This window comes from Diadema antillarum, unplaced genomic scaffold, assembly GCF_040938485.1.
Source record: "Diadema antillarum isolate AM-2024a unplaced genomic scaffold, OU_Dant_1.0 seq00001366_RagTag, whole genome shotgun sequence".
Lineage (NCBI taxonomy): Eukaryota > Metazoa > Echinodermata > Echinoidea > Diadematoida > Diadematidae > Diadema > Diadema antillarum.
Genome location: NW_027272128.1, coordinates 161,089 through 184,069, shown reverse-complemented (window position 1 = coordinate 184,069; position 22,981 = coordinate 161,089). Strand labels below are relative to the sequence as shown.

Below are 22,981 nucleotides of genomic sequence, written 5' to 3'. Positions count from 1 at the left end.
TGATGTACCATCAACATAATTATTCAATCCAATATAAGTTTCAAGTTCAAGTTTATTCAAAGTTTCCACAATACAAAAAGTCACCTTGCTTTGCAAAGTTCTAAGGAGAATATATCTGCATAATTGCTGAGAATAGCAGTCTTATTATAATGGCTCAGTGCACTTTTATCAGCACTTGGAATTGCATGTCCCTATTATCTCAGCAGAGTGCAGGGTTACCATGCCACTTGTACACAGATGATTCCTTTCTCCCAGTAATATCCACGTTAGACCCTCGCTGGTGTATAGACTTCCTTTTTTTTTGCAGCCTTTCTAAGGTTTTGGCTGCAGCAGACTTCAAGAATGAGTGCTTTGGGAAAAAATCCTATTCCTTACAATCATACCAAGAATGTTATACATAATGAGTACCTGAAGGTAGTCTTTGGACAAGGCCTTGGGCTGCTCACTAACTACCTCTGCAAAGCCTTGAAATCAACTACTGCACCATGCATTTTGAACTGTGATCCATGGACCAAGCCATGCCAGGAACACAGTAGAGTACTGAAGTGATGATATCGCAATCTTTTGCTATAGCTTGGGTTGGAACCAGGTGTGAGCGTGGTTAGCAACAATAGCGTTCACAGATATTTGGGCCAGGTGAGGTTGGTTAGAATCAATTTCCATGTCAACAAATGGCTATGACAACACATTTCGGTACTCATTGTGGTGCTGTTCAGTGTTGGTGTATGGCTTTATGTGCATTTGGGTAAAACAGCACCAAGCCTTGGCTAAAGGCTAACTAACCTGTAAGGTGCAACCAGAAACCCGAGCAAACTGCATGGAATGTACTTGGGTATGCTTGACTTGGCAGTAACTAGTTTGAATCAATATCTATCAGATTATGTATGGAGAACAGAAGAAGAAAGAATGAATAACTGAGGGCACAGTGGTGAGTATGAAAATTTGATTATCACATCATACTCATATGAGTAATTCAGAAATAAATGCCCTAGCTATTTAAAAAAACATAATTCATGAATTCAACTTATCTACTGTAAGGTGAACCCAGTGTCTATACACCCACACTTTGCCATCTCTTTCCTCAGAGCACTCTGGCATCTTGAGGTAGTCTAATATACCCTTACATAGATCGTCTGGGGCAGTCTCCCGGAAGTCCTTGGAGTGCGTCAAGAAGTCCAGGAGATGCTTGCCCTCAAGGGAGCCTGGTTCAAAGATGGCGGTGCCCTGGATGTAGCGCATGACCATCTCGGATTGGAAAGGGAGCTTCACAGAGTCCAGCGCCGACTTGATCTGATCGTCTGTCCTCAGGAGTGGACGGACGTCCTTGCAGATCTCGTTCATTTTAATGTGGATTTTGTTGATTGTTGATTTACCTGTGAGAGGTGTGTGTGTGTGTGTGTGTGTGTGTGTATGTGCGCGCACATGTGAGAGAAATACAAGAAATGTTTTGTCATTGCATTATAGAAATAAAACAAAGGTATCGATGTAAAGGATATACATGTGTATACATATATATAAGAGATATATATAGAAAGGTGTATCTATTCATATCATAAACTGGGTGATTTCAAGTTCGGTGTTAGTGCTAGTGCTAGTGCTAGCCCCCAAATAACAGCGATAAATCAAGCTCCAACACCAATGGTCTGATTAATGAGGCAATATCAAAATTATTGATCACCAGCACTAGGTGTTGGAATCACAGCACGCGAGCTCCACGGGAATTGCGCGCCGAAAAAGTGATGCACGTGATTACAGTCAACTATTAAAAGATGCAGCCATGAATGCTTAGTTTTAGACACATAATGAGGAAGATAGATTAAAATGCCACAAACTTCATCCATTTCCCTAAATTCAACTATCTTAATTTTGCTCCCAGGCTCAGATTTATGTAGCCATGTCTAGAGTGATCGTTAATGTTTACGTGGGCGAGCAATGCATTAGCATAGTCTTTGCACATAAAACGAATATGGACGTGAATGTGGATTTCGTACAGCAACGCTCACACCAGCACCGAACTTGAAATGACAAAAATGATAATCCCTAGGGGCTAGTGTTAGTCTAGCACTAGCACTAGCATCTAACTTGAAATCACCCATTGTAGCCCAGGGGCTAAATTGCACATAACATCACATATACTATGTACAGATAAATTCAAACCTTCAAACAGTTGCAACATAAAATATTTACACGTATGATAAAAATGAGAGAGGAAATATTGTGATTACACAAATCAATACATTGAGCAATATCTGATACGATTATATATATAACATACACAATAAGACATATCACACACTTTTATAAACAAACAGAACTTTACGAAAGAAAAAAAAATATATAATCTTTGTTTTTGCTATGAATTCATGTTAGAGGAACTCTGATGATTATTTCTGTGCAGGTTCATTGGACAAAATCATCCCAATGACTTTCCATCAAGGTTATTGACCGACTTGATATCACTGTTTAGCGAAATAGAAGATCAAAGTACAAATTCTACAATACATTCCCTATGACAATCTTTTTAGTGTTTTCAATTTTTTTTTCCTATCAAAACCAGTTGTAGGGTCCAAAACTTCTGCAGATCAATATTAAAATTGGGGGAAAAAAAGACACAGATCAAAAGGCAAACTAAAGAATTCACCATAGTGACTGGTAGGCCTCCGCCATATCACATGGTACTCCCAATAGGTCTGTGCTACATCTGGACAATGTGAGATGACAGTTTCACATGATTGGCAATAAAACTGAAAGGATGTGTTTGATAGGGGGCATTCGAGCGCTCTCCTAAAGCGAACTGTTCCGTACCGTAAACGCGCCAGAGGAGCGCTCGAACGCTCCTAAAGTGTACCATACCGTACTGTACCAAGCCAAAAGTGGACCACTTCCCCATGTGCTCCAAAAGCGCACCAAAAGCATACCAAAAGTTCGCTGTAAAGCATGTGCGTATCACGCGCACACGTCACAATGTAAAGACATCATTCTCTTTGTTTGGGACAGCAGCAAGTAGTTCAAGCGCCAGGTGGATGACATTCTTGCTACAAAAATGCATGACCTTTTCTAAAAATACTCGTGAGGTACCCTTTCTCGACAGAGCACTTGAACGCTTCAAATCTGGCACAGTTTGATATGGTACTCTTTGGTTCAGTTCGCTTTGGTTCGCTTTAGAGCGCTCGAACGCACCCAAAGTTTGCCACAACCACATATGTGTTGAGCGTTGAAATGACAGGCACCGCTTTGTCCATTTATACATACATTCATTTGGATACTTAACTTTCATTGACATGTGCAGGTGCTACATAACTTTTTTAACCTCTTGCCTGGTCGGGCTAGGAGATTTTCATATTGTTGCAACCACTTGCCTGAACATGAATTTTACTTGCCCAGAAACAAAAGTCCAAATGTGTAAGAAAATGACTGCTTGTTAGTCTCATGGCCTTAATAAGACACAATCCACTGAATACACAGCAAACCTATATTCACAGGCTTAAAGACACTAGAATTTTGTACATGCTGTTTTTGTTTTGTTTTGCTTTTTTTTTCAAATGAGGTCATGGACATTTTCGTGAGACATTATTTTCGCGATTTAGACACTTTCCTTATCATAACAGCACTAATGCCTGTTAGCTCCAGATATTTTCACGTGTTGTTAAATGGTTGACTGCATGGGCTTGTAGAGGGGAATGAGCGGAAAAAAAAGGGGCTTCAAAACTTTTTGCTAGCCCAATTCAAGCAAAAAAAAAATTTTCACTTGCCTGACTTTGATTTTCACTTGCCCCAGGCAAATACTTATGTCACACCCTGCATGTGAGAAAACTGCTCATACTGAGCAAGCAAAATCAAATTTCAGAGGTAGTACTTGCCTGAGAGAGTGATTATAAAAAGGATTCCACCATCTTCCAAGAGGTCATACAATCTTTTGAGTGTCTCTTCCAGGTTGGTAGCATAATAGAGTACATGGACGGCGTGGATCAGATGGTATTTGGTGGGCGGAGCCTGGGTCTCAAAGAGGCTATCCAGGTATGCGTCGGATGTTTCCTGCTTCCACTCAAAGGTCACTCCGGACAGAGCGTCTCCCTTGCTAGCGATAAGCTTCTTGAACAGGTCAGTTTGGGCAGCTGCCGGCTCAATGATGGTGTTATCAATCTTTGGGAAGCTCGGGAGGAGCTTTTCCATCAAGGCACAGTCGATATTTCCTAATACAACAACAAAGCAATCACATGATATTTCCTCAATCACTATCACATTACAATTTCCTCATATTCATCAATAGAACAAAAAAAAAAAAAAAACCTCTATGCAATGTACTACAGTAAAACTACATAGATTTGCAGCATGAAAATTTTGCAAACTGCTGACCATTACAAAATTATGAGAATAACATCATGCAATGTACATGTACTTGATTGTGTAGACCAAAAATTTGTGTGCATTTTACTTTCATAAAATATGACCCCTTATAAAATTCATTAAAAAATCTATTCTTGTTTCATAGTTTGTTTGTTGATAGTTTTAATGTGCTATCACTGCAGTAAGTGATCTTCTTCCTTTTCCATAGATAAATTTGCTTGTTCTTTTCTATTCTTCCTACCATAAGACAAGTGATAACAAAATGAAGACTGTATGAGTGTGACTGCCAGCATGTAGATCACCTGCCAAGATATTCTGTGCAATGTTACACAGGCTTCTTAGGAGGTGTGTGTGGTGATATGATTACTGTCAGTAAATTGTGTTTACTGCCATTATGCAAGTAACTGACTCGATATCGATCCTACTACAAGTGTAAGTACAATTTCTCAGCAACTCTCATCAAACTTTCAGACACACTTTGCACACCTGTCGGCTGTAAAACTCAGTAGGAACTGGGATAAAGTTGTATAAAAAATAGGAATTTTCACCCGTCTCCCCACAAATCACTTTTAGTACACCATGTTGACCAAAAATAGGAGCACAAGTTTGAATGAAGCTTTGCCTTTCCTAAAAAACAAAACATGTTCCAATTAAATGGGAACAGTTGGCAGATATGACATTGTGACCAGGGACATACTACATGTATCATGCAAAAGACTAACCAATCCAACTACTTACATTGGTATCATGGAGCATGTAGTAATATAAGTATTGTCATTTTATTCCAACCAGAAGATGTATTTCACTACTTGCTACTGACAACATCATATGACATCACTGTTTAAAATGGTCTCTCTTTTCATTTAGATTCTTGAAATTTAAAGCTCTCAATGACCTTCTTCACGACTGCTTTTCTTACTGGGTCTCTTTTTGCTATGGAACAGATTCATTTTTTTGTTTATATATTATTCTTTCTTTTTTAAATTAATTTTTGCTATTATTTTCTATTTTTTATTTCTTTTTTTGTTGGGGGGGGGGGGGGAGGGGTTTACAACTCATCAACCAGTGAAAAACAATGCTAAAAAAATTACCTGCACCACTACCAATGCCCAACACCTTTAGAGCACTATCTTTTGTCTGCACCCTGGAAGCAAGTTTCTTGACGACAGTGTCCTGAAAAGACGTGTCGATCCAGTCTGCGATGGCACCTGTCTCAGCAGAGCAGCGAGTGAAGGTTTGGTAGGCCTCTGTGTAGTAGTCCAGGTCATCTAAGATATAGGGCACTACCGACATCTTGGTGGTTGGTTTTTTACTCGTAGTCTGACTGGTCCTTTAATTCTGCAATATGGAATAGACAAGCAACATATCCAACTGTGGGAGACTGGATACATTGTGTTTACAGCAGTACTTCAAACATAATTGAGCTGTGAATAAATATAAACTCACCAATGTCAAAATCAAAGGAGCATTTAACAGGTAAACTCTTTGTGACCCAAACTTTCATCCCATAAACACTAGACTTTGATTCTATACAACAGGCCTCAATCAAAATCTCGGCTATCCTGGGTTTTAGGGGTCTAAATTATTTTGGGCTTCTAACTTCAGCACAGGCATAGATACGGACTATGGAAAGCCAAAATGGTTTCACCCTAACCCTAACCCTATACCGGGTAACCCTAAACCTAACCCTAACCCTATTTGGCTTTCCATAGTCCGTATCTATGCCTGTGCAGAAGTCAGAAGCCCAAAATAATTTAGACCCCTAAAACCCAGGATAGCCAAAATCTCTTCTCATGTTTGTTATTCTCGGCTAGCCAACAGCAGGAAAATTCACACTTACCGGCCGACACATTCAAAACTGGCTCTTTCCCCACCTTTTAAATTCCTTCTGGAGGTGGATGAGATATCTTACTTAGGAATTCACCTATCCTGGCAGTGGTAGCTCTTCACAAGGTTAGATGTAACTATAATAATAATCACAACTTGGACGCCAAGGCTTGGCTCATACATACAAGTCATGCTCTACTGGGATTCCGCACTGTTCATGTATGTGAGATAATGACATTAACCCACAAATACAATGACTAGTCTGAGCTCCAGACCTCCTAACAAATATAATCTGGTCAGAGTACACAGTATGGTGCATTCTAGATAATGCAAATGCTGAAAAAGCAAAAGAAAAAAAAAAGCTATATGGCTCACTCTTGTATTCGACAATTCACACGTCCTAGTTTTGGTCTACACTGATCACATCATACTTTGATATCGTGCAAGAGTGAGCACAAGCTAGATTATTTTATTTGTGGGAAAATCTCTCCCTTAGTAGTCCAACCACAATAATATTGGTCTATTGGTGCTCAGATTGGTACACCAAAGAAAAGAAACTGCACATAGGTATAGAAGCAAAAGATAATTAACAGTCTACACGGCACTAGCTAAGCTCACTACCACTGTGTTTAATAGTGTGACCTAGCCTGGTTTCCAGCCAGGCCACTAGACACGAATGTAAAACTCGTATCCTGTCTGTGATAATGTTACATAATGACAAAACCACAAGACATTTTGAGTTCTGGATAGAACAATGACAGGTTTTGTTTACCCTGGGAAAATAGGTGAAAGATTCCCCCCCCCCCCCCCCATGACTACTCTGACAATACCAACTATCTGAATATTTACCCTGGCAATGTTTACCTTACATATTTACACAGCACTGTTCCACCTGGAACAGTGCATGCTACTGAAGGGATAGAAATTAGACATCAGTCTGTTCCTAATCTGACAAATTTATCTAGATACCTTATCAAACTCTACTGACTGCTGTTGACCCCCCCCCCCCCCCCCCCCCCAATGATGTATGTATTCTTTATGGTAGAGATTCAAAACTTTAATACAGTGGGTGCGCATTCCACGTACATGAAATGATACTTTATGGCATGAGAATGCACTAAAGTGCACATACATGCATTCAAAAACTGCTATGGACTATCACGTACACAGGGTGACATGCAAACACACGAAAATCACCACAGATTTTAAAGCTTTATGATATGCACTATACCCTAGTTCCTGCACAATTCAAATCTCAAGAAAATTTTCAGATTAAATATTTCATTTCCACCCATAACAAATCTCCCATCATGTAATACTGATGGTTATTCTCTCACACTTTCTACATGTATTACCTCTGCCAAGGAGGTCATGCGTTTGCTGGCATTGGTTTGCTTGTTTGTCTGTTTGCAAAATAACTAGAAAAGTTGAAAATAGATTTGGATGAAATTCACTGCAAAAGTTGATAATGGCAAGAGGAATACATTATCAAATTTTAGAAGTGATCTGGAACACTGTCTGGATCCAATTATCTTATATATACATATATATATATATATATATATATATATATATATATATATATATATATAATATACGTACATGTATATAAACTCCTCAAAAAAAAAGTTCTGCAATTCAAGTTTGAGAGGTAATATATCTTGTTGCTTCATCATCATACGTGAATGTGGTATCACTAGAAAGCTTGATTATTCCTCTTTACAATGATGTGCCATCTGCTGTGATTGTGTAATCATGGAATGTGCAGTACTCTTGAATATAGGGCAAAGTCTGCATTGAAATGTTGCAAAATGCATTGTTTTAACACCGAAGTGTCTTGTGAAGATGCAGTGTGTTTTGAAAAGTGCCCAGATGACTGTGCATGTCTTGCATAAATGTGTGCCAGAGCTGAAGTTTACTGAGCGGTTGTTTGTGAGATGCCACGCTTATTGAATCTCATAAAGGCCCAAGCAATTGGACAACTCCAAGCAGGTGTACCCCAGAAGGATGTTGCGGCCCGGTTTGGGGTGAGCGCAAGCACCATATCAAGATTGCGGGTGAAATTTCAAGTGAAACTGGGGGAGTTAAAGACAAAGCGAGGAGTAAGCGTCTCAAAAAGACATACCCGCAAGAAGATTGGTATATTGGTATATCACACTCTCTGCATTAAGGAACCGGAGGCTATCCGCAAGAAATCTCCGAGACAGGTTTGCAAGGCGATTTGCCAGAAGATTGTCTGATCAGACAATCAGGATCCGGCTCCACGCAACCAACTTGCATGCTCGCAAAGCTGCAAAAAAAACGGCAATGGCACTTCCGTATTTGCGCCGTAACCATTCCTCAATAAATGGAGAGGAGACAGTGACAGAAAGGATTGTCTGTGTCTTCATTCTTTTATCACTGAAGTTTGGATGAATTCACTATTGAAAACAGCAAATTTTGCAACACTTCATTTTTGACCTTGCTACATATTAAGAGAGACGGTGCATTCCATGATTGCATTAGCATCACAAGTGACACAGCCTTGTAAAGAGGAATAATCAAGCTTTCTAATGATACCAATTCACGTAAGATGATGAATCAACTAGAGATAAATTACCCCTCAAACTTGAATTGCAGAACTTTTTTTTAGGAGTTTATATAAGTTGCACTTTTTGTGGAGCACAAATGTGCACTGAATGCGCTCTTCGGGTGGGGCAGGAAGCTGAGGTAGAAACGCTAGAAAGGGTTCTTGAAATCATTGGGAAAGAGGAAATGAGATGAACGCTCTTGGTGTTAAAAGTGGCATGCTGCTTAGCATACACTACCTGCACAGAAATTCTGTTTCCAGCAACTGAATGTCAGAGTACAAAGTTTTATCACAGAATCTGGGTCTTTACTAAATTTGTAAAGAGAAGTGTCGTTGTTTGAGAGATTGCATGCCCGAATAGGTAATTCAGGGTGACAGGATCATTCAAAAAGTATGAAAATATTATGCATAAACACTACGTTGACAAAGTGGAGTGTATGGGTGGCAATTTCAAGGAGTAACAAGGAAAAGTAGAAATTACGCGGTGCGTAATATATGTCCCCGCCGGAAGTAGCATTTTGTAGCAAAATGTGCAATACAGGTCAACAATCAAGGTCAAAGGTCAAAGAAGTCAAAGGTCAAAATTCTGTGAAGAAGTTTTGAAGCCCTCACCTAGTGCCATCACATAAAGCAAAGAGAATCAAAATCGGGTTAGAAATGGCAAAGGAGCAGCATTTTGTAGCCAATGTACAATATAGGTAAAAATCAAGGTCAAAGGTCAAAGAAGTCAAAGGTCAAAATTCTGTGTAGAAGTTTTGAAGCCCTCACCTAGTGCCATCACATAAAGCAAACGGAATCGAAATCGGGTTAGAAATGGCGAAGGAGTAGCATTTTGTAACCAAAGTACAATATAGGTCAAAAATGAAGGTCAATGGTCAAAGGTCAAAATTCTGTGTAGAAGTTTTGAAGCCGTCACCTAGTGCCATCACATAAAGCAAACGGAATCGAAATCGGGTTAGAAATGGCAAAGGAGTAGCATATTGTAGCCAATGTACAATATAGGTCAAAAATCAAGGTCAAAGGTCAAAGAAGTCAAAGGTCAAAATTCTGTGTAGAAGTTTTGAAGCCCTCACCTAGTGCCATCACATAAAGCAAACAGAATCGAAATCGGGTTAGAAATGGCGAAGGAGTAGCATTTTGTAGCAAAATGTACAATATAGGTAAAAAATCAAGGTCAAAGGTCAAAGAAGTCAAAGGTCAAAATTCTGTGTAGAAGTTTTGAAGCCCTCACCTAGTGCCATCACATAAAACAAACAGAATTGAAATCGGGTTAGAAATGGCGAAGGAGTAGCATTTTGTAGCAAAATGTAAAATATAGGTCAAAGGTCAAGGTCAAAGGTCACAACTGAAATTCTGTGAAGAAGTTTCAAAGCTCCCATGTAGTGCTATCATATAAAGCAAACAGAATCAAAATTGGCTCATAAATGACAGAGAAGTAGCAAATTGAAGATTTTGATCACACACGGACGCACACACGGACGCACGGACGGACGGACGGACACACGGACACACACACGTACGGAGCCCGTTTCATAGTCCCCTGCTCGAACTCGTTCGGCGGGGACAATTACTTAACCAGGGGTACATTTCATAGGTCTTATGAGAGACTTTCCACTCATAAGACACACTTATGAGAGACATCATGAAATGAATTTTAACTTTTCTTTGAAAGTCTCACATAGCTACATATGAGCAACTTCAGCCATTCTGAGATTTATGTAAAGACTTTTACAAGATGACTTCATGAAATGGACCTAAGTGACAGCCTAAAGATGCCCACACTAAAATCTTTACTCCACACAGATGGAAAAATGGAGGGGATCCTGGACGTGGCGCAGTAACAGAACCTATCTATGTGTACTTTCAATATTCATAAGAGGATGGAGGTAAGGCAGCAATATTAAAAGAACACATCAGTGAAAGTTTGAGGAAAATCTGACAATTCATTCAAAAGTTGTGAATTCTTACAGTTTCAGTGCTGCCACCATTGGATGAGAATGCTGCTACAGTTTGTGATGTCACATGCATCGAAGGATATAAAGAAAATATTAGGAAAATTCAACATTTTAATGTTCTTTTTCCTCACAATTATAAAAGAGCACTTGACTTGCATCTTTCAAAATGAAGGGGGAATAATATTACCCTTAACATTCATCAGTAACAAGTCGAGGGAATGTGTACTTAAAACAAAAATGGAATTTTGTGGAATTCTCTTTACATTTTCTTTACCTATCATTCTCTGCATGTAACATCACAAACAGCAGCATGCAAACGTAGGACCACATACATATGCAGCCATGATTATCATACTGGCAACTTCATGACACTAGAGAGACAAAAATAGCAAATTCTGTCTCCTTCAGTTCTTGGCCATTTCTGATTTTGTTTTGTTTGTTTGTTTGTTTGTTTGTTTGTTTGGGTGTTTTGTTTTGTTTTGTTTTGTTTTTGTTTTGTTTTTTTTTTTTTTTTTTGGGGGGGGGGGGGGGGTTGGCCAAGTTTCATAATGGTCTTCATTATCCAGGGTGGCCTCTTCATACACTTAAGTATACAACTGCTCTACCAGAGGGCCCTGCCAAAATATAACCCTAGCATTCATTGCCAACCACCCATTGATGCTCCTGGGTCAAACGAGGGACATGGTGGGTAAGTAAAAACATCTTGTCTATAGGACTACAGGCACTTGATGTGATTTAATTTAATTCGTATCCACCACTAAAGCATTATATACAGTGTGCCTTCCAGTGGTGGATCCAGAGGGGGGCACACCGAGCGCGCCCCCTCTTTATTTGTTGTTAAAACAAAAGAAATAAAAAGTAAAAAAATGAGATAAAACCTGGAAGTAGCACCAGAAATATTGTTTGTGCCCCCCCCCCTTTTACCGATTTCCTGGATCCGCCCCTGCATTCAGTACCTGACTAGTTTGTTGCTATGGGAGTTTATCTGGGGATTCAACTTCAGATCTATGTGAATGCACTGATCACACTTCACTCATGAAAGTCATGTTCGAGGAAAATATACGTAAAATACATGCAAGAACCAGTTTGACCATGCAACCAACTAGAAACTGGTCTATCTGGTATGTAGGCCCCATGCGTACTACATCATCATATACCCTGATACCATACCATACTAGGTGTTTCAAAAAACATTTCCCACTTTTGATCATTAATAGCTCAAAAACTATTCATCCGATAAAACTGTCATTGATATAAATAATAGCTGAATAGTGTACAATTTGGTTGAAGGTAATTTGAATGTGAAAGCATAAATCAGTTTCATTAAATCTAAGATTGATTTTGAAGTAAGGTTTCAGATTTTGGTCAAATTTTAACCCTCTGTACAAAAATGAACTTTGCACAGGAACCAATGATGTGTATGTGAGTGTGTGCTGACAATGGCCCTGAACAATAGACATGCCTGAACCACCTGTTGACTAGGCGTCAGTCTCGTGCTCCCAGGCACATGAATGCTTAATCAATAATTCATGTGGATTGCCCTGGGCACTGCTAGTCTGGATTCATGCACGGTAAAGGGTAAACTGCATGCACATGGAAAAAGGAAGCACACGTTTCCATGTGCTTGCAAACACCACATTCCGTTCCAGCTGGCAATCATTTTCAATTTTTGCTTCACATATCACTAAATTTGGGATATAAATAAGCATAAATGATCTAAAGTTCCTCATTTTAATACAACTGTCTACTAATTAGATAGTCTGATAAATTTTTCGCTTTTTGATAAAAAGAAACCATTTTTGGTTAAGAGTTCAGCAGCATTTATCATTGGGGCGATATGTTTCACAGTAGATTTATTTAAGGCTCCATTTACACAAGTGTATACTCTAATTGATTTTCTTTGCTTCCTGTCACCATGTTTAACGATAGAACAGAAGGTATTCATTGTAATTTCGTTTTTCAGAAGTAGGGAGAGCACTGTCGAGACCCAACGACAGTATCGGCAGGCGTTTGACTTTACACAGATACTGCCAGAGGTTGAATAAAGACTAGTTATGATAGTGGAATTTCTCATGAATAAATGATGAAGCATTCAAACCCTAACCATTGTTTAGGACCATAGTCAGGGTGTTAACCACACACTCCCATACACACCCATTGACCCCTGTGCAAAGTGAAATTTTGTACAGAGGGTTGAAAATAGAGCAAAATCTGGAACCTAAATGTGAAATTAATCATGGATTTCATGAAACTGATTTATGTTTTCATATTCAAACCACCTCCAACCAAATTGTACACTATTCAGTTATTACTCATATCAGTGACAGTGTTATCTGATATATAGTTTATGAATTATTAAGAATCAAAAGTGGGAAATGTTTTTTGAAACACCTAGTACAAACTTATAGTATACATTGACAAACACATTCATCATCATCTTAAAGGGATCGTATAGTTTTGGTTGAGACTTAACTTCAGGTTTTTATCATTTTTTGGTTCAACGAGATAGTGAGAAACCTTTTATGAAATATGAAAGAGCATGTACTTCCATGAGGATTTCAACGTATATTGATGAAAATTGATTTTGAAATTGCTAAGATATTCGAAACAGAGTGATTTTAATAGAGTGTGGGACCCACACTTTATTACAATATTTTGTTTTACTTTGTTTTTGGATGTTTCAGCTATTCCAAACCCGATTTTCATCAAATAAACTTTGAATTCCTCTTTAAATGGTATGCTCTGTACTATCTTGTGCTTCTTGGTATCTCACAAAAAAGTCAAAGCCTAATTTTCATCTCTACCAATACTGTACCATCCCTTTAAAGATGGCCCTTCCCTTTCGCATTCCTTCCCAAATAGCAAAGAACATGATATATTCCACCAGAATGACAATACTATTGTAAATCTATAACATTTCTGTGATATTTGAAGGCTGTTAGCTGTTAAAATTCAAATAATGCACCAAATGCTCACCGTAATGTATTCTGTGTACTAGGCACAGCTGCATACATTAATCCTCCTGTGGTTGTAATATGATACTTATACTTCGAACAACAGATATGCATGTTAAAGCTGTCAGAAAAGAAGAATTCACTAGCTTCTCTTACTTTGTTATCAATGGCGAATAACAACACACCACTTTCATGAGCTACATGTACAACTAAGTGCATCACACAGGTCTGTAAAACTAGACTAGTATTTAGATTTGTAATTTTTTCGTAGTACGAAAAAATTATTCAAATCTTAATGGTCAATTTAACTAAACAAATAAAGACCCTCTTGAGTTCAAAATTTACAGAAGGTTTTAAAATAGTGTTTTCTTCAATACCTAAGTGTTCTCACCAATTTTTCAAAAATTTGCATGCAAAAGGGATTGGCTGTCTTTAATGCTACAAACTTGTCATTCTTTCTACAACACATAGGCGTCTAGATCTAGTGCTAGTAGATAATTGGGCACCGGTAATTGTAGGGCCTACGTCACAGCCGTGGGGAGGGGGGATCTAGTTTAATATTTCTGGTGCCACCCCTGGGTTTAATCAGATAACAAGCAAAAAAAAAAAAAAAAAAAAAGGCCTTCGCCGCACTTCATCCACCACCACTTCCAGGTTTCACTGCACTGGCTGGCGAAAAAAAAAAAAAGCCTCTCTGGTACATCTTCCAATTGGCATAAACCAAACATTGTTTTGTTTTTTTCCCCCGGATAAAGAATGTGAAGGGGGGGGGGGGGGGGGGGGGAGCAAGTGGTTAGAACCTATGACCTATGTATTACTAAATAAGTGGGGGGGGGGGGGGGGAGGACTGCAGGCTCCCCCCCCCCCCCCCCCCCCTTGCCCTGTAGGCCTACATATAGCATCAATCTTCCTAGACAGAAAGATCCGTCTGTCCGGAGGATTCTTTTATATTTTGCCACTAACGCTGTCCTCCGTAGACGAAGGGGATCTGTGAAGCCAGACGCAGTCTCCGCGGAACATTCCCCGACGGACAGCTACAGACCGATCTTTCGGTCAACAATCTTCCCACCTCCCTGAATCTACCCTCCTCCACTTCCACTCAGTTCGAGTAGTCTTACACTGCAGCTCTGTGTAATGACATAGATTCTGCTCTGCCTAACGTTAGATCTATATTATAGACATACCACCCAAATTAGGACTAAGTTAGAGTAAGTATGGTTGGGTGTTCATAATACCGGACACCTAACGTTTTTCTATCAATAGAAACGTGAAAAATCTCACAATTTGCCTGAAATTTTACTCACATGTGGAGAAAATACTCCGGATTCACAAGCACGCACTGAAAATGCGATCCGAGGTACGCGCTCTTAGATGGTGGCTTCGAACGCGTGGGGTGTCATTTTTTCCGCACTCAGTTGCCCTGCTCATTTCAGCCGACCACCCTGATAATACGTATAAAGGGCACTTAAATGCGTTTTTTCGACAGGCCGCTGTTTTTTTCTAGCCGTCATTTTTTTCCCCAATAATATTTGAATATATTTTGAATCCTTCGATATTACTTTTGAAGGACTGTTTGATGAATTTGACTTGATTTTCATTAGGAAACTTTTCATCGTAATTGAAATAAATTAGATGAGTCGGTTTGTTTTTTCACATTCATTTCTCGTTTCTGCATCAACTCGTACGGTCGTAGCGCGCGGGCGACAAAATGTTTATGTCATGTGTATACATGTGTAACGTGTGTGCACGATCGTACAAGCAGCGGTGACAATTTTGCGGTCAAAATCGTCAAATTTAGTACGGAAGGATACTCTACATCTAACTTAACGAGTCAGCAAAGGTAGGCCTAGTTATATGTAGTTACACGATAAACCTTATTCGATTTTGCTAAATTTCGGTAATTTAGAGGGAATACTTAGTTGTTTTCGCCACATTTTACTCGGTAGCGTAGCCCAGTGAAGAATTGAACACCGTTGCGCGTAGTCCCATGCGTACATTTTCTTTCTGTACGCGCAATGCCATTATAATGCGCGGTCGGTCGTTATGGACCCGGTCGGTGGGTTGAACACCTACCATACCAGTATGTGAATTCAAAGGAGAAAAAAAAAAGGAAGGAGGGGTCTAGAATCAAGTTCCATTTTCACTTGCACCTATACACATTGTATTTTCTCGATCGAGCTCGAGTCAGTCCAGAGTCAAGAGTTGTGAGAGGTGCACGGTGACACAATTCACAATCCGTGTGCATCTCCCTGCTTTGTGGTTCAGTCAATTCAAGGCATCACTGCTATCAGGGAGGTGGGAGCGAGAGACACTCTACCTACCATACCTCCTTGACCGAAAGTCGAAAGATCGGTCTGTATCACTGAACTCAAACACTATGTAGTGTTTGAGTTCAGTGGTCTGTATCTGTCCGTCGGGGAATGTTCCGCGGAGACTGCGTCTGGCTTCACGGATCCCCTGAGGACAGCGTTAATAGCAAAATATAAAAGAGTCCTCCGGACAGACGGATCTTTCTGTCTACCCACCTCCCTAGGGTTAGGGCCCTGCTTAGACAGAAAGATCCGTCTGTCCGGAGGACTCTTCTGTATTTTGCCATTAACGCCGTCCTCCGTAGACAGACGGAAGGTTGTAGTACCCATTGCTGTGTGGATGTTCTTAACCACTGTCTCTATGGAAAATTGGGTGAGGTACCTCACCCTTCTCGATTGCGTCTAATTCACGGCCCTAGGTCGGCAAATTTAAGCTTGAATAGTTAAATCAACTATTCAAGAATAGACTACACTCACCAGATTAATGAATAATCCAATATTTCGGTCGAATTTTCAACGCAAAACACACATCAACCAGCCCGTCGCGTCGTCACGTTCAAACTGCAGAAACATACAGTATGAACCTATTAGCCAATCACATGCGAGGTAGTTTCTACGTGTTTTTTTTACTTAATAAAGTACCTCGCATGTGATTGGTTAACAGATTCAAAATGGCGACCTACAGCTAGCGAACGGCGATGTTGCGATATGGATAAAATCTCTGCATTATAACCGCGTTAATGCGAGTATTTCGGTTGCAAAATGTGAGAAATTAACCCCAAATATTGCTGCATAATGTGTCATGTCATGTCAAACTTGTTTGAATATAAAAAAGCTGTCTGAAATTTGGTTTATCGTAACGTTTGATCTGTGCGCTACTGCCACACAGGAGCTGGCATCATTGACTTCGGTCTGTATACGGAGGGGATCCGTGAAGCCAGACGCAGTCTCCGCGGAACATTCCCCGACGGACAGATACAGACCGATCTTTCGGTCAAGGCCCTGCTATGCTGCTATGCTGCAGGGAGCCAGGAGGAGAGACACCGCGTACTGCACTGTGCTGTATTCATTCGTTCCTTCATCTTCGCGCTTACCAGACTTGTTAACAGCGACATTATGTTGGCTTACACCAAGGAGGTACCTCCTTGCTTACAGCGACATGCTAACATGATACTGAAAAAAATACCTCCATCACTTAATTGAATACTATTGCTACATTACACTGTACAGTACAACGTATTTAATTATTCTCACCCGGTGTTGCTAATGCTGGATTCTCCCAGGGAAGTGGTTTTCAAGAGCAAGGTCGTCCTGCAGCTGCTGCCTTGCGCCTGCGCCTAGCCTTATACTAACGGTAAGCACTATTTGGGCACCCGTCCCGCTTCATAATTAATATTCATAAGGCAGTAAGATACTGTACTAGTAAATGGCGGAACACTGGATACGTGCAAAACATATGGCCGGGAAATGTAAAAATCTCGAAAAATTGCATCAACGGGGAATGTTAAAACGTCTCGCCTGGAGATGAAAAAATGTTCAGTTTTGCTGAGAAATGTAAAAACGCTGCCGGGAAATGAAAAAATTATGTATTTTCACGGTATTACGAATACATGTAGATGATGAATATTCATGATGAAGCGGGACGGGTGCCCAGATAGTGCTTACCCAGTCAGCAGATATCCCGAGAATTGCGCCATCTATCGGTGGGGAACCGAAGAATGAGTATCTCCATGGTTTAGAACAAGGGATTTCTTCGTTTTTTATAGTTATTTATGAATGATACACTTTTCATCCTTTTTGTAGTGAAAACAACTCTAATTTTTGTAAATCCCCTCTCGTATGAGTCGCCTGCACTTGTTTAATACTTATAAACTTTTGGTTTAAATTTATTTTGAAGATTGTTATGACTCCCACTTTCTGGCACTAAACTTCTACTTTTCTCTTTTGGCTTGAAGTCCGCAGTTATCAGCCAATGACATGCTTGAAGCATTATGCATGTTTTTCAGAAAAACTATGCAGTTCATGCTTACCCTATACAGGACAAAGAGATTCATTTCACCTCCATTCCAGTACTCGCATACTCTTAACTAAAAAAACGATACGTTTATACCGGACCCAAATTCTGGAATGATCTTCCCGCAGATTAAATCAAAATTAATGTTCTAGTATGTTTATGATTAAACAAAAATTAAATAAATGTTACTTAATGAGTCTAACTTGCCTGATTAGAATCTTTTAACCTCTTATTTGCATTATCCTCCTTCAATGTATGGCGGATGAACCTACAGTGTAAGATTGCTTTACGTCTGGTTTCAGCGTTTGTGCTCCCATTATGAAATCACTTACACTAGTATTTACATTTTGAACTCGTTATGAACTTGATTCTAGACATGTGCTCGTATACTTGTGTATCTATATATGCTATTTTCCACTAAGTTCTTATTCTTACAGAAGCCACCAAAATAATGGACACAAGACGGTGTGATCATCGACTAAGACTCCAAAGGCGGACGCACCAAGGTAACTCGAGAGAACGATCTTGCCAAACTATCCGACTTGAACTTTAGTTAAAGGGACATTCTAGACGATTTTTATAATTTCACATCACACAGTACATAAATCGACAACTCTATGTATAGATTTGTGGAATTTATTGTGGTTCTTGAGCAGAGAAACAATACTTTGAAAAACCTTTAAACAAATTGCCCTGAACAAGGATGATGACATAGGAGGTTCACATATTTCAGAAATGTAGCAGTGTAATTCTATTACAATACCGCTTGCTTGCGAGTTCACCTGTGTATAGTCCATGCATGCCTTCTTCTTTTGTTCTGCTTCCTTGAGCCCCAATTCATGCATTCTTATGGTGGCTCTGCCATGTCATCACCCTTGTTCATTGCAATTTGTTCTAAATTTTGAAAATATTTTTAATCTTCATCCCAATTATCACAAATTCTGAAACTTTGTCCTCGGTATAACTATTTAAGTTGTTCAAATGTAAAAATCTGAAAATCATGCGGAGGTCTCCTTTAAACTTTGCCCAAACAATATATAGCGTACAAACATTCTGTAGTTTATGACAATTTTTCATTCAACCTTGTAATGTCTTTTATCGTGTCGTCCTCATTTTGGTGTGTATGGTCATTTTATACCCGTGCGTCCTCTGCAAACAATCAGTTAAAGGACAAGTTCACCTTCATAAACATAAGGATTGAGAAAATGCAACAATATTAGTAAAACACATCAGTGAAAATTTGAGGAAAATTGGACAATCGATGCAAAAGTTATGAATTTTTTAAATTTTTGTGTTGGAATCGCTGGATGAGGAGACTACTACAGCTTGTGAGTCATATGCGTACAACAGTATAAAGAAAATGTAAAAGAAAATTCAACATATTTTCACTTTTTTCGCATAATAAAAGAGCACTTGACTTGCCTCTTTCTAAAGGCAGGGGGGATAATATTACCCATAACATTTGTCGGTAACGAGTCAGGGGAATGTGTACTTTTTTCAAAAGATGGAATTTTGTGAAATTCTCTTTATATTTTCCTTATATTGTTGTACGCATGTGACATCTAAGTTATTCACACACTGCAGTAGTCTTCTCATCCAGCGGGTACTGCACAAAAACTTCAAAAATTCATAACTTTTGAACGGATTGTCTGATTTTCCTCAAACTTTCAATGATGTGTTCTACTAATATTGCTACATTCTCTCAATCCTTATGTTTATGAAGGTGAACTTGTCCTTTAAGAGTAATAGAAAAAGCTTTGTTATGTGTACTGTGTAATGAATGAGTACATACAAAATGCGCTGGTATATCAAAGCAAGTACTGTACTATGACGACCCCACAGAAAATGTTGTGAACTGGCAATGCTCTAAATGTTTATTTTCTCATCTACCGTTTTGTTGTGATATTTTCCCAGAAAAAACATGAGAGTGCAACCGCACACAACACTGGGAAGGAAAATTAACGCAAAATTAATTTTGAACAAAATTTTGATAATAAATTTCCCGGAGGGCAAGGAATGAAGGTTGTACATTTGAACATACGAAGTTTACGAAATAAGAAGAATGAGTTAGGAAATTTTTTGAAACACTCTCTCTATGATCTAATGTCGCTCTCAGAAACGTGGTAAGAAAAAGATGTATGTTGTAGCACGGTATCGATTGATGGTTATAAATTTTAAACAAAAAAAAAACAGAGAGCGATACGGATGGGGAGTTGGATGCTATATTCGTGAAGACATACCATATATATATACAAAAAGATCCGATTTAGAACAAGATGACTTGGAAATTTTATAAATTGAACTGAAGCTTATAAATGAGACTATAGGTGTAATCTACAGACCACCTAACAGCTCTGTGTCCTTTTTTTTTTATGTATTTGAAAAACCATCTTGATAATGTCACCTCTGTTTCTGATAGAATTATATTACTCGGGGACTGTAATTGTAACATGTTAACAGTCAATTCCCTGTCAACGAAACAGAATAACTTGTGCAGATTAATGGGATTGCAACAACTAGTTCAAGAACCAACTCGAGTAACTCCAAATTGCACCACCTTAATTGATCTAATTTACGTTTCAAATTCCTTTGGGAAATTACAATGTGGTGTTCAGTCAATAGGCATAAGTGACCATTCGTTGGTATGTGTGTTGTAAAGGCTATGTCGCCAAGATGAACTGCTATTTTTTTTTCCGATCATTTAGAACTTTTGATGAAAACGCTTTTTTGTGTGTGATTTAGCAACTATAAATTGGAATGATGTGTTTCTGTCACAAGACGATGTAGACTCAAAGCTGAAAAAAAAAATTGTCATCAAAGCTATGTGATAAACACGCACCATATAGAACAGTTTGTAAGAAACTTAAAGGATCACCCTGGATAAATAGCCAGTATCTGGAAATTTCCAGAGAAAGAAATTTTGATAAACGGAAATTTAACAGAACCAAGGATCTGAAGTAGTAGGATCAATACAAGTATTTCGGAAACAAAGCTAACAATATGAATAAGAGGTTAAAGCGAGCATACTATCGTGATCAACTAAATGATGTCAGCAATGATCGGAGTGGGGGGGGGGGGGTGTGGAAATTTTTGAATGAATTATTACCTGATGAAAAGAAATTGAGTACTGTGTTAGATATTACGGTAGAAGGTGAATTAGTAACTGATCCCCACAAAATTGCAACCGAGTTTAATGCAATGTTTAGCAACGTAGGAAAACGTGCTTGTGAAAGTAATTTTGATGAGACAGACTAGCTATCCTCGGTTACACAGTTTAAAGCAGGCATGATCTCAATTTGTTTTTGAGGATATTTCTGTTGTATTTTCTTTGAAAGAAATTTTAATGAGCAAGTTAGATTGTACTAAGGCTGTAGGTCTACAGACTGTTGAAAATCAGTGATCCTTTCATAGCTACGCCCTTAAAGGAACCGTATATAATTTTGGTTGAGACCTAATTTCAGGTTTTTAACAATTTTTGGTGCGATAATGAGAAACCTCTTATGAAATAGGAAAGAGTGCTATGCAATTCCATGAGGAATACGTTTATTTGATGAAAAATGGTTTTGAAATGGCTGAAATCCAAAACAGAGCGAATCTAATGAAGTGTGGGACCCACACTTTATTACGATCGCTTTGTTTTACTGTTTTTGAATGTTTCAGTAATTCCAAACCCGACTTTCATCAAATAGACTTTGTATTCCTCTTAAAATGGTATGCTCTATACTATTTGATAAGTGTTTTCTCGGTATCTCGCAAAAAGTTAAAAGCCCAATTCTCATCTCCACCAATACTGTACCATCCCTTTAACTCACATCTTCCATCACTCAATTCAATCTGGTTATTTTCCAACGGACTTTAAAAATTGCTAACATTTTTCCTATCCCGAAAAGTAAGCCCTCTAATGAAGTGAACAATTTCCGTTCAATATTTCTTTTATCAATGGTTACGAAAGTGTTTGAAAAGGCGATTAACTCACAGCTATTTATAGCTACTTGGATCGTCAGTCGGGCTTTAGACCAAAGCATTCAACTTATACATGCTTACCGAGTTCTGCGATCTTATTTACGATAACCTCGATAAAGGGCGATTGACTGGTGCAGTCTTTTTAGATTTGAAAAAGGCTTTCGACACTATCTCATACGATCTTCTATTAACCAAGCTGTCTTGTCGTGGTATTAAAGAGGTGAGGCAAACAGGTATAGACTGTAGACAACAATGATGCAGGGCTCCCTTGCAAAGCAGGCCTTTGGGGCTCTGAACGGGACAACCCGAATATGAATAAATGAACAAATAGATTTCTTTTCTTTTACTTCTTCTTCTCTCTGTACCTTGCTATTTAAGCTTTCATGTAGTTTCGGCGTTAGTACTTTGTGTCCTATCTCCATTGCATAACAAATCTACATTGGTATTTCTTCTCCTATAGAACCCGCGTTTACAATCTTTGCTTTTGCGGTTCTATCTATTTCACATTTTACAGTGAATTGTCTTATGTACAGTACATTGTATTATGCTGACACACTTTCTATTCATGACCAGCTTTATATCGCATATTCTTGTTTGTATTTTTTTTTGTTTCGAGTTGTTGTTTTTTTTTCTCGAGTGTAAGACCAGTGCAGTTTCAGTTATTCAGTTCAATTCAATTCAATTCAGTTCAATTCAATATATTACTGATTTTTGATACTCACTGACAAAGTTGAACACATCGGAATCTTGTGCGAGACAAACAGGATTATAAAGAACAACACAACGATTATTGTCCTCACCAAACTTACATGGTATACCGTATATACTTACATAATTTTGAAAAACTATTTGCGTCCGTCAGATGTCTTCATCCGTATGCACTAGGTATGTATCACCTGGAAGAATGATGAAGAGTTCCTTTCCAAAAGGTGCTAAGTCCTTTTTTTCATCAAATTAGACTTTTTGAGAGAAATTCATTAATCTTTAGTTTCATACAGTACACGTTTCAAAGTCTTGAAATTCTTGTGAGAAAACAGACAAAT

At 38.7% G+C, this 22,981-nt stretch overlaps 1 protein-coding gene across 1 annotated transcript; it reads right to left on the bottom strand.

The window, feature by feature from the left end:
* Nucleotides 1–1,011: 1,011 nt before the first annotated feature.
* LOC139708683 (histamine N-methyltransferase-like) lies at nt 1,012–17,298 on the bottom strand. The gene is made up of 4 exons (XM_071620617.1): nt 17,216–17,298; nt 5,439–5,685; nt 3,861–4,193; nt 1,012–1,373 (listed from the first exon to the last, which is right to left on the bottom strand). Exons 2-4 carry the CDS (start codon nt 5,638–5,640, stop codon nt 1,012–1,014), a joined length of 897 nt encoding a protein of 298 aa, XP_071476718.1. The 5' UTR covers nt 5,641–5,685; nt 17,216–17,298.
* Nucleotides 17,299–22,981: the final 5,683 nt, after the last annotated feature.